The following is a 13,019-nucleotide window of genomic DNA, read 5'->3' as shown; positions in this document are numbered from 1 at the left end:
AGATATCTTATTCGTTCCCTTTCTTATGTTTATTCTGGTCATAGGATAGGAAAATTACAGTAATTATTTACATTACCTCAGCTAAATAAGTCTTTAAATGTTTTATAAAAAATGCAACGAAGAGGCCTGTAATTGTTTAATTATTCATTTTACCCTGAATAGTTTCCACGGTATACATCTGATGAAGTGAGCTGTAGCTCACGAAAGCTCATGCTCAAATAAATTGGTTAGTCTCTAAGGTGCCACAAGTACTCCTTTTCTTTTTAGTATTAAGAGTCCTTCTCAAGGGGTACTGACATTTTGCATTATACACCGGACCCTCAATAGGGCGCACATCTATATAGCGCGAATTCGCACAGAACGCGGTCACGGCCATGGATCCCAAATGTAATTACTTTAATTGCAATTCATTTTAACGTGGTCCCCACGTTAATGCGGTACCGCGCATGGATCCTAAATCCTGCGTTCTCGCGAGGGTCCGGTGTACTTCTCACCCCAGTAAACAGACATTGGGATGCAGTTCACCAGCAGATAATACAGGAGAGCACAAACGTGAGACATTATTTTCCCAATGCTGCCCACTGGGGAGTTGCATCTTCTTGTACCCTAAACTAGATAAGACTATCAAGGTTGTCTATTTTATTTTTTAATTATTCTTTTCCATTTTATTAGCAATATTCTCTTGCTTGTAATTGAATCCAATGAATAAAATATATTTTTACATTAAATTGAAGAATTTTCTTTTAAACCTCCAGATTCTTTCCTTCCTCTCCAACAGTTCCTACTGACTTATTTGCAAGATTTCAGTATAATGAAGCACCAGTGCACACTATCCCTTTGGGATTCTCCTATTTTAGTAGTGATTTTGAAGCCTGAGGTTTCATGTACCAGATACCTCTTTTTAAATTGTGAGTCTTACCAAAATTTTAACCCTCACTTCTAATGTGAAGGGTTAGACTCATCTACTTTAAGAATATCCCCTCTATTCATTATTATTTTGGGGAGGTGGAGGAGACGAGGGAGATAATATACTAAAAAAGCAATTGTCTAATTATTCAGTGCAGAATTGGGAGGAGTTTATGGTCACCCTCATAACTAGATAATTAACAGATTCCCATGCTTTTGTGAAACTGACAGACATTTCTAAATAAAAAGAAATGTTATTTTTTAAGGTTTTAAGTCAACTGTGCTGACTAAGTAAATGCGTTTGCAGATGCTTATGCTGATACCCTGCTTTCAGTGAGTGGTAAAGCCAGCAGTTAAGCAGAACAGTTACACATTTAGTCAGAGCTGTTAAAAATCAAATTAAACCCATAGTAATGGCCTTCCCATTTAGAGAGCAGCCTATATATTCCCTCAGCTTTTTTATAAGATGGAGCCAGTTTTGGAATGTGTTAGCATCTCGCAGGTCTCCACAGAATGTATGCAATGAAATTTGAAAAACTTGAAATTAGAGGGCTTTGCATTTAACTTTTAATTCGTGCACGTGGTCCAATTTTAAGAAAGCTTACAACGTTTCACAGGCTTATACCGAAAATTAGAGCTATCATTCTGACAAAGCTCAGTTTTTATCCTGAAACATTCAAAAAAAAAAAATCAATTTTTTACATCTTGACAAGAAAACAGACATTCTGAAAAAAGCCATTAGAAGCAATATGTCCTGGAGGAGAAATATATACTCTTTATCTTTATCACACAGCATTCCTGTATTAATCTCCTCATATCCCTCTTGCTTGTAGCAATTATACTGTACATATTAAGTTACCTGTTTTTATGTGTAATAGTTAAATAGAAACTGTTATAATTAATAAAAAATAAGGTCAGTGGTTATTACAACCTTTTTTTGAATAAATGAGACTCTTGAGAATGCAGCACGAGACTGTTTCCATTTCAGTGGTTCTGACTCAATGAGCATGTGATGTGCCTTGTTTAACAAAAAATGAAATAATAAATCTAGTCATAGTGACCTCTGCTATTGATAAGGCCCCTTGCTTATACCTTGAGACATTACATACTTAAATGAAATTATAAGCTTCTAAGAATAATCTGCTGCTTAATCATCATGATCAACATCGGCAGAATCTGCCTAGTAGGGGATGAGAAATAAATAAAAAAAGCACAAATATGACAGTTGCATTGAAATTATATTAAGAGTCCAGTTTAATTGGATACAGACGAGGAAATGAATGCAGAGTTAAGAACAGAGTAGTTCTCTATTAGGTGGGCCTCAAAACAGGGGTGGATGTGAGATATTTAGAGTCCCCATAACTGATATATACCAACTCATGTAGAGGAGACTAAGCCAACAGAATGGAGCGTTCTGATGCTGTGATATGCTCTCCTTTTCTCTCCAAACTCAATGGAAGCTCCTCTGCAGGGCTGTGCAGAGCTGGAACAGGTAGAGGCAAGCAGGAAGGGGAAAACTGGCTAGAGGCCCTGCTCCAAAACCACTTTCATGCAGTGAAACTGCTCTCTAGCACAGGGAAGAGTTCCAGGAGGCACTACTGGAGGGCGTGCTTATCTCTGGCAGTGCTGTGAGGAAGCCAAAACGAGTAAGGACAGAGTTCCAAAGTTGAAATGTCAGAGTCCCCCAAGATCTCTGGGTTCCTCTGCAGGGCATGAGGAACACTTTATCTCCAAAATGATCAACTGGGAAACTGCAGGGGACAGTTCTCAGCTGATGTAAGTTGCCATAGCTCCACTGACTTTAATGGAGCTATTCCATTGACTTCAATAGAATGATATAATTTACACCAGCTGACGAGCTGCTTCCAGGAAGGGAACAACAGGGAGTTTTCCTCCTCAACATCCTTCTTCCTGAAGTTTATTTTATTTTTCCATCCTTCTGACCGTTTCATTTCTTCTTCACAATGTGCTTGTTCTCTCCAATAACTGCACTAGCACAAAGAAAAGGAGTACTTGTGGCACCTTATCTAGAACACAATAATGTGAGTTAAAGGCAAACTATTGGGCATTTCCTTTCATTTTTGGGGGGGGTTAAGTCAAACTTTGGGAAACTTTAAAATTTAATGAATGTTTTTATTTTTATTTTAACTTATAACTGTAGAATAAAATGGAGAAACCCTCCACTGACATAACAACTCCTTCTGACTATTTTAAAAAGCATTTTTGCCAGGAATTTGCACTGTATTATAAAGTGACACGACACTCCATTCTACCTGCGTGCTTGCTTATTAAGCAAAATTCAATCCAATTGAATGACATGGGAATGTTTAGGAAGAAAAGTACATACAATTCTGGCAAAAATTAAAACTGACAAGCCATTTGAGTATGCAAAACAACACTGGAATTTGTATTTATTTTAGTTAGGTAGTGCAGCATCTATGCCTAGGTCTGTTGCATAGGCTACAGATCTGCAGTAAAAAAAAAAAACAAACAAAAAACCACAAATAAAGATTCAGAAAAAGTATGTTATTGTTATTGAGTTGCTGCTTATCGTAGTCAATTTAAAAACTTGGGTAAGTTATGGAGGTCAACAAAAGACATTTAAAACAACAGGTCCTAAAATGGATACAACATATCCTCTCCAGAACTTTTCTCTGTTTTTCCTTTACAAACACTCATGTCCATGCAGAGAATGTATGGCCTGACTGTGAACAGATATAATCAGACTGAGGTTCTTTAAGAAGTAAGACCTATGACTGGTCGCAACTGTTTGCATTGTCAAGCCCCTTCAATTTCAGCTAAAACACAGAAGACCAAAGCCGCAAACACCCCTGCAGAAATCTTGTTAAAGACAGCGGGACTACTCACAGAAGTGTTTGCAGGACTGAGCCCTAAAATAATCGCACTGCTGAACAACTCAAAATTTGCTGTATAGCTGAAGTGCTGACTGCCCTTTTACTTCTGGGCAGCACTCTAATCTTCAAACACACAGCTGGGCTCCCAATGCCAGCAGCATCCTCTTTGTTACAATCGCTACCGTGTACTTTACCAAAAACAGCCAAGGCAGCTCTTGGTTGAAATTTTAAGCATTAAAACTAGAGCAAACGTAGTAATACGTGAACAGGAGTGCCTTCAGGTATTTGGGCTTTTTCTCTTCTTTCTGCCGTTTAAGCATCCCAGTGCTGGAAACTTAGACACAACAGAGAACCAGCAAATGAAACAGACCCACCGAGTTTAACTGGCTGAGTAAAGTGCAAGAAGCAAACACCATAAATGACAAACGTAATATTTTATGTGCATATATCACCTTTTATTTCGAAGCCCTTCATAACGCTGTGTACAAACAGCATCGCTAAAATGCAGCCAGCCCTCAGCGTGGCAAACACATTGCAGCCCATTGCACAAAACTGAGTATAGAACATCAAATAGTAGTTTGAATATTCCAGTTTTAATAGCACTAGTAACACAGTAGGTTGTGTTTTTTTTTGTGTTTTTTTTTTTAGTGTTATGTTGACAGAGTCTCTTTAAAGATGAGCTTTGTACCAACAGAGTTAACATGCTAAAAACAAACACAGGTATGTTACAGAGAGACCTAAACTGTGGTTTGTGAGGTTTTTGTGAAATCTTTTTCAAACAAATGAACAATTAGACAAGAAGCCATTAAAACTTACCTCTCTGGAACCGGGAGCTTAGGACAAAGCTTAGAGGCCTGTGGATCAGTAGTGTACTCAGATGACTGTAGTTCATAGCTACATAAATTTGATCCTGTTGAAAGAAAAAAAATGTTACAAGATCAAAAATCTAATATTCCTGTTCCTGTCCAGCAAATCATCTTAAAATGGACAGGTTTCAGAGTAGCAGCCGTGTTAGTCTGTATCCGCAAAAAGAAAAGGAGGACTTGTGGCACCTTAAAGACTTTAACGTGCCACAAGTCCTCCTTTTCTTTTTATGAAATGGATAATAGTCCTGATTCTCCACTCCATTACATTACTTTCCCACCGCTAAAACTCCATTGACTTCAGAGTTACAAAAGACTAGAGAAAATGTTTTGTAATAGAACGTTGAATCAAGCCCACTGTACGCTGCATTAGATGGGCCCTTTTCTCCATGGTTGGGTCATCTTCCTACCACCTTTGATCATGCAAGAGAGAAAGGCTAAATTCATAGTCCATTTTTAAAGGAAAGAGGACATAAATCACTAGACTCCTTGAAATAAGTCTCCCCCACCCCCAACTGTTTCTTAATGCATCAAAATTGCATAGAGACAACATCCATGATTAGGCATCAAAGGAACAGATTTTTATTGGTAAACATAAATTTCACTGTACACCCACGAATTGAAAAAAATATTTCCATCGATAGCAGGCCAAACTTACAGATGGGCAAAGTGAGAAAATGCTGCCTGACAACTCAGCTTGATTTAAGAATATTTACTTTGTATATGTTGACGTGATGGTGATCATTTGAGTTTAATGGTTAGAAAGTTTTAACTTTTTGAATCGTCTACTGTCAGTAACTAATTATAGTCTGAGCCGCTCCTTCCCCTAGTTTCCCCACAACTGTGAAAAGTTAAAATTGCTAAACACTGGGAAAAAAACTGCTTAAATACAAACAGATATTATCCATCAAAATTATACAAAAATAAAAATCAAATTCTGCCAAACCTATCCACGATGAAAAGAAATTATTCAGTTTTCTTTTTAAACTACAATTCATGTGCTTTACAGGGAGTAAAGAGAGGACCAACTATTGAGGTTAAAGAGTGAGTTAGCTGAAGATCTGTACGGAGAAGTGCTCTCGTGTTTATATTGTCAAACTCTATGGATGCTCAGCAGCTCTAACAAAGCTGAATCCCTCTCCACGCGCTGGCCAGTTAAACCGTATTGGAGACCAGGTTGGCTACAATCAAGTTCAAACCATGTGTAAGCACAGTTTTAAAAACTGCTGAGCCAGCATCAACTGGGCTTAATGGTGCTGCACCACACAGTAGCATTTCCTCCCATTTGCTACCCCTGCAGAAAGGAGTCCTCTATTTGTACAGAGAAGGGGCACAGCCTGGGAGTACCAGTGCAAAGTATCCCATGCAGTCTCAAGAGCCTCAATTGTATGGTTTAGATTTTTCAGGAAGAGATGAACATCTCTGTATTTAGCAGATCATTAAAGAAAGACAGGTGGCTGAAAGAGGCAATCAAGAATCAGGAGTTCTTGTTCCAGTTCTGCCATTTAGATAAATACTCCGGAGGGTATTCTGCGCCAAAAAATAAAAAATTCTGCATATAATATTTTAAAATTCTGCAAATTTTATTTGTCAAATAAATGTGGATGCTCTAGCATGGAATTGGGGAGCACAGGCCACTGGCTGCACAGAGGTGGGAGACAGCTGTGAAGCTCCCTCTGGGACACGTACTTAGCGGTGAGGCTGCACCAAACCCTGACATAGTGGAAGGACCGGGCCTGGCCTAGAAACAGCCTGGCTCAGCAAGGCAGGATCCAAGCATGGAGGGGCTTAGCGTGGGGGGATCCAGGTGGGGGTTGAGAGGGTTCTGTGTGGGGCAATCTGGGTGCGGGCAGCTCAGTGGGGGATCCAAGTGCAGGAGTAGGGAGATCTGGATGCACAGGGGCTTGTTGGGGGGTTCTAGGTGCAAGAGTAATGGGACTCTGCAGGGGGGTCCACGTGAAGGTGGTTGGGGCTCAGCAGGGGGAGGGGTCCGACTGTGGAGGGGGACAGAGCTTTGCAGGGGGTCTGGTGTGGGGATCTCGGTGGGCGGGTCCAGATGCTGGGGGACTGGAGCTCATCGGGGGGGGGGTGAGGCTCGGTGGGAGGGTCTGGGTATAAGGGGGTCTGGGTGCACAGGGGCGGGGGGAAGAGGGAGCTTGCAGAGCTTCCTGCAGCTGGGGGAGAAATCTGGCAGTGGGTCTGACTCGGCCTTGAATGCTGTGCAGGAAAAAGGAAGTCCTGTCCTCCCCAGCCCAGCCGGGACTAGCAGCTGAGCCCAGCTCAGGGTAGGAGCCACTAGCCGGGTCTTCCCCAGTCTTGCCCCCAGTCGTTTACCTCTTTGGTGGCTGCCCTGGGTACCTGAAACATACTGCTGGGAAGGGTTGCATGACCGCTCTCGTGGCTTCCCTTTGCTTTCCTGTCAGAAAGTCATTTTTCTGCAGGCAAGCAAAGAAATCTGCGGGGAACATAAATTCTGCGCATTTGTAGAGGCGCAGAATTGCCCCAGGAGTAAAGGTGAAGCACTATGCCTCAGCTTACCTATCTGAAAAGTGGCTATAATACACCTGCCTACCTCACAGAGGTGTTGCAAAACTTATTTGTAATGCACTTGGAGCTCTCTGGATGAAAGGTTCTGTAATAGTGCAAAGCTATATAATCTGAACATCTGTACTGAAATATAAAAATTCTGAATTAAACGTGAGCATGAACAGTCATAGACATGCCAAAGAGGGCTAGCAGTAGGAAAAGGAGCCATCAACATGCCCAGCACACCTTGTAAATAAAAGGAGAAACATTTTTTCAGTTCAGATATCATGAACCTTTTAAAGGATACCAAAGTCAGCACATGAGGTCGGGGAAGGGAGTAAGGAGAATCATTTGCTGATTTATGATGTAGTTATCTGAGCAAGCCTAGAAGTCTAATAATTTTGTTTCCCTCTGTTACTCATTTTTAGCAATGATCTATAAGATATTTGTATTAACAGAAGGCCCAACCCCACGTTCTCATATCTAAAGGCCCAAACCATGTCTCCTTCCCTTTGTCTGCAGAGCACCCTGCCGTCAATGGCCTAGATCTCACAGCGAAAGCGGATGACAGCAGATCTAGTGAGCACAGCCAGTGTGGGCTGAACCCCTTGCATATAAACTCATATCTGCAGGGCCTCTGTCCATATCCCTGCGCATGAACATTTAAGGCTAATGAGGAGTGGAGGTGGAGCCAACACTTGTCCTTGCAAGATGGAAACACAGACAGAACCACCAGCCAGAGGGTTCCAGTAGTGGCCATGCACTTTGTGGCTTGAAGGAGGAGGAAGAAAGGAGATTATTCTTTTTGCCTTCCTCTCCCCAGTCCCACAAGCAGCTACCCTGGATGCTATTCTGGTGGCTGTTTTCTGAACATCTTGGGGATTCAGCTACTGTATGAGCTTCCAAGTCTGCAAGAGATAAAAGCTCTCTAGACCTAATCAGCCTTACTTGGAATAACACATTGACCAGAAACACCATTAATTCCAACTGGTTTAGGAACATTCCTGCTGGAATCCAAATAGCCAACTGAAAAATAATCAAGGGCAGCAAAATGTATTATTTCCTACACAAGGGGGTGTGCTACATTTGGAGATGTAATCAGGAGAGTGCCAACAAACTGTATCTTGTAGAAGATGGACTCGAGAGCTCTGCTTGTTCTGAGGCTTATGAAAATACTCTCTTATGCTGTAGTCCCGAGTTCTTGCTAGTGGTCCACAGGACTATGGGTCACGGTGCTCTTTTCTCCTTGCTACTAAATTATATTCTGAAGATATAGCATTTATTTTTAGCTCCTTTCCTAATATTAAGAAAAGGAGTACTTGTGGTACTTTAGAGACTAACCAATTTATTTGAGCATAAGCTTTCGTGAGCTACAGCTCACTTCATCGGATGCATACTGTGGAAAATACAGAAGATGTTTTTATACACAGAGATCATGAAAAAATGGATGTACCATGTACATTGTAAGGAGAGTGATCACTTTAGATAAGCTATTACCAGCAGGAGAGTGGGGTGGGGGGAGAGAAAACCTTTTGTAGTGATAAACATCCATTTTTTCATGGTCTGTGTGTATAAAAACATCATCTGTATTTTCCACAGTATGCATCCAATGAAGTGAGCTGTAGCTCACGAAAGCTTATGCTCAACTAAATTGGTTAGTCTCTAAGGTGCCACAAGTCCTCCTTTTCTTTTTGCGAATACAGACTAACACGGCTGTTACTCTGAAACCTTTCCTAACATTACTTTTCTTCATAAACACGTGGTCCAGTCACCTGAGAGCTATGATGTGACCATGATCAGGAGGGGAAGTGACCCAGGAGACAAGCTTTCCCTTTTACTGTGGCCCACAGCTGGAAAAACTGAGAACGCCAGCTTTGAACTCTGATTTGGAAAGCAAACATTTCTTCCTTTGAAATCCTGCCTTCTGTTTTGCTTGGGATTGATCATTCAAGTACTAAGCAGTTATTAACCCCGGTACTCTTAAAAATGCTGCCACAATTAACATGAATTGCATAAAGATGCTGTAAAAGCTTGAGGACAAGGGGAACAGATTGTGCCGAAAAGCCTCTCTCCAGTGGAGAATGCAAAATATTGAAGACCTTGTAAACTTTGGAGGAAGCTGCACCTAAATTATGTGACATGGCCATCTGCCTTCTATGATGCTGCAGCAGACTGCGGTGATTTAAGAAATGAAGATGTGTTTCAGTACAGTACTCCTTGGGGCATTTATTTTTATACAAAATGCAAACAAGGTCTTCCCATTTTTTTCTGGGAACATGTAACACCACAGAGTTATAGGAATAAAGCCAGTGGGGAAAATAATGCTGTTATCCACTTGGAGGACCACAGTATACTTCGCTGATGAGTTATACAACTATCTGTGAGATGACAGCAAAATGATGAGTATATCAGCATTGTTCCTGGCTCTGGAAACAGTATTGTTTAGTGGTGGTCTGGACAGACTAGTGTAATGTAAGGATATCCCTGTTTGCATTGTCTGCAAGAACTGAATCTGGGACCTCTGGATCTAAAACCCCAAGCCCCTAATTCATACAGTAAAGGGCCATAACCATGAGCATGGAGGAAATAGCAGATTCATGATCTTCCATATATGGTTTCTTCTCTAGAGGGAGACAGAACCACACTGGTAGCCTGGGTTACATGAAGTCATTTGGCCCAGTTCTTCTGAAAGGTAGTGTGGCAAAGAGGAAAAGATTTATAACTGTCATATTAGAGAGCGGGTTCTATTCCTAGCTCTCTCTGAAGTGAGACTCAGAGGGCACTGTAAAACAAATGACTGACAGTTGCCTGTAAAAAGGTGTATGAGACCTTGGTTAATAATGGTTATAAGTATGCAGAAATATTAACAGTACGTCAGAAGGCGAAGTGGAATACATCTGATTGTCTCCAGACAAGCAGCTCAGTGCCCACTTCCTTGAGTACAGACTATTTTGTGGGGGAGTTTGTCTCTCATCAAAATCACGACAGATCTTGTAACTGCAAGAATAAATCTCAAGATGGATGATACTTGACAGGTCTTCACAGTACAGGCTGGTGGAGGGAGGCTGAAGGGATTAACAGATGGATAGTGGCAACCTGGGCTTTTGGTACCCAGGATGGGTAGGCCTGGAGGCTCTTGTAAATTTTGGGCAGGGTTTAATTCATTTGATCGTCCCAGCAGGTATTTACAGCTACCACCTTCCACATCCACACATTTGCCCCATATTCATGTGCCCAGCTAAATCTAGTCAGTGTCTACTAAAATGATCAGCAGTGAACAGTTAACCAGGGTGCCATTTGCATTGTCATTAGGTTTCAGAGTCAACAGCCAATTAAGAAAAATGGGATCAGTTCCCTGCTCTAGCTATACAAGTGCTAGTAACATTACTTTAAAAAGAAATGAAACCTCAGATACTAGAGCACAGTTCTGCACTAAATTGTGGCTATGGAATCTGCCCCAGAATTCACCAAATCAGAAACGTGCATGAGCGCTTATTTCACATGGTAAGGTATGTTCCACTGCCAACCACTCTTTGTATAAATGAGACAGGTTGGTAGGACAAGGAGAAGATCATCATGTGATTAAGACAAATTATTCCTATGGGGGACGAGCACAAGGGCTGTTCTCACAAAGACGACTTTCTTGAGCCCTTGCAAGTGCACAAAGTTTAAGGACGTCAGAAAAAGAAACATATTGAGACTGACCAGCTCTTCTTCATTCTGTGTCTGCTGGACCTGACAGTTTGCAATAATACTCAGTCAAATGCTAAACTGCTACAGGGAACAAATTTACCTAGAATGTATGCGCTAAGAACACACATAATTTAGACCTCCTATGCCAGAGATTCCTATTTGTGTGTGTGTTTTCAAAAAGAGGCAGGAAAGCAGTTTGACTTTCCACTCCTAGAAAGAGAAGCCACAGGTTTTAATGCTCCGTCATGGGATCAAGAGGTGCTGGGCTAGATGGGGGAGGAGTCCAGTAATAAGATACAGAGACTTTCACTTCCAGGTCACTGGTAATCAGGAGTTCTCACCTAACATTAATTCAGGGGCCTATGTGAACTGAGGAATGGTGCACACATGAGAACATCACAGACCTCACCATCATAAATGATGCCCTTTACTGGCAACATTAAAGAGGCTAACCATCAAATAGCCACGGCCACTGAACTATCTTCTCACTACAGGTGGTTCCAGCTGGTAGTGATTGAAGCCACAGACAAGGTGGAATAAGACAGACTGTACTGCTTACTATGCTCTACTGATACAGTGGACTTCATTCTCCAGCACTGCCACTTGGCATTTTTCAGAAACATTAAATACACTTTTAAAGGGAGGGAGAATAGGCAGTTGGATATTCAGAGTTTCTTGAACTCCTAATTGTCTCATAGGAACATAGTAGGCGCCAGTAAAGAGGAAGCATCAGAGGAAGGGAGAAATTAAAGCTCTCTATTAAATAGTTCTGGGATTCAAATAAAGAAGGGAGTATTCTCTAGAGCCTACAAGAGAGTTCTAAGGAACGAGACATTATTTACATCTTCATAAAAGGTATATAAATAATATCTATAAGACTGCAAAAGAGGAATAGCGGAGATATCCAATCATGGTTGCCACAGCAACTAACTGGATTCAAAAATGAGATTAAGAAATATTTATCTATCCTACAGTGAGTCAGAGAAGCCTTAAAGATGTATTTTTATATTCAGCTGCAATCCTTTATTTAAAAAAAGGCAGAATGCTGCCCAAGACCTTTTGTCTTTTCTGCTCTCCATTCTTTATCAGTAGATAGAAGCTTGAAAGAAAATATTACTGATTTCCTTTCCCTCTGGTACACAGCAATTCTCTCTCCTCCCACAGATTTCTAATGGAGCTTAAAAATGAGTGTGGCTTTTTAGCTTACTTTCTTTGCAATACAGAGTCATTGATGCAAGCACAATCCGGGGAGAGAGATTCACTGGTTATACTCCCATTCCCAGGAGCAGAATACAAACATGTTTTGTGATTTTTTTTAAAGACTTGTTTCTGTTTTCAGTATAAGTGTACCAGACAGTGCTGACAGATGCAGACAGTTCTAGGCTACTGTGGAGGAGTGCCCCCAAGACCTCCGTGCAGTACTACTCAACCATAAATAATCAAACCAAAACATCAGTTGTATCGGTTACAGCCATTCAAAATTGTACTTATATTCAAATAATGGCTTTAGGCTATATGAGGTCTGGCAGAAACCAAGAGGTGTAAAATCAGTTTCTCCTTGGCAACATGCCTTTAACTAGGAAACCTAACAGCACAACCAGGAGCTTCAGTAATAATTATTCCTTGGCTACGATTTTCTTAACGGTTCTCAGGAGTGAAAACCAACATTTTCTAACCTTTGCGCATTTCCACAAAATATGGAAAAAATGTACAGTTCACTCCACATTATCTCCAACACATCTGTTTTTAGGGCAGGTACCAGTGATGTGCTTCAAAGCAGTGCTTTGATTATTACGTGTACAGAAGAAGAAGCCATTATAGCTCAGACCAGAGACCACTGAGGCAATAGTTTCCCCTATCTACAGCTGCTTCCAATTTCTTCACAATAGCTGTGTGCATTTTACTTTCAGACCCATCCCAAAGAAATCTCTACAAAGTCAGCAGATTAGGCCTTCTGAACCCAACTCCGATAAGACGACTAATTCAGTGTCTCTTTCCATTTCAGTTCAATTTTCAACCTACTGGTGTAATATAAACAGTGTGTGGTGGCTCTTGGCTTGTGCTCAAATCTGCAATACCCTCAGCCTCAACTCAGAAAGATGCCTGAATGTGACCTAATCAGCTTGATTTTCTTTAATATTTTCATTCGGGTCAGCTCCTACAGCAGACTTTTCTC

At 41.1% G+C, this 13,019-nt stretch overlaps 1 protein-coding gene across 2 annotated transcripts in view; it reads right to left on the bottom strand.

Moving 5' to 3' along the window:
• SLC44A1 (solute carrier family 44 member 1) overlaps window positions 1–13,019 on the bottom strand; it is a 93,123-nt gene that overhangs the window by 29,085 nt on the left and 51,019 nt on the right. For both annotated transcript variants that reach the window (XM_077817929.1, XM_077817928.1), the window contains exon 5: window positions 4,578–4,671. In XM_077817929.1, the coding sequence (XP_077674055.1) occupies window positions 4,578–4,671 (94 nt within the window). The remainder of the gene's footprint in view (window positions 1–4,577; window positions 4,672–13,019) is intronic.

Source organism: Eretmochelys imbricata, chromosome 5, assembly GCF_965152235.1.
Source record: "Eretmochelys imbricata isolate rEreImb1 chromosome 5, rEreImb1.hap1, whole genome shotgun sequence".
NCBI lineage: Eukaryota > Metazoa > Chordata > Testudines > Cheloniidae > Eretmochelys > Eretmochelys imbricata.
Note: the sequence above shows the minus strand (reverse complement) of the source record. Positions and strands in the feature narration are given on the sequence as shown.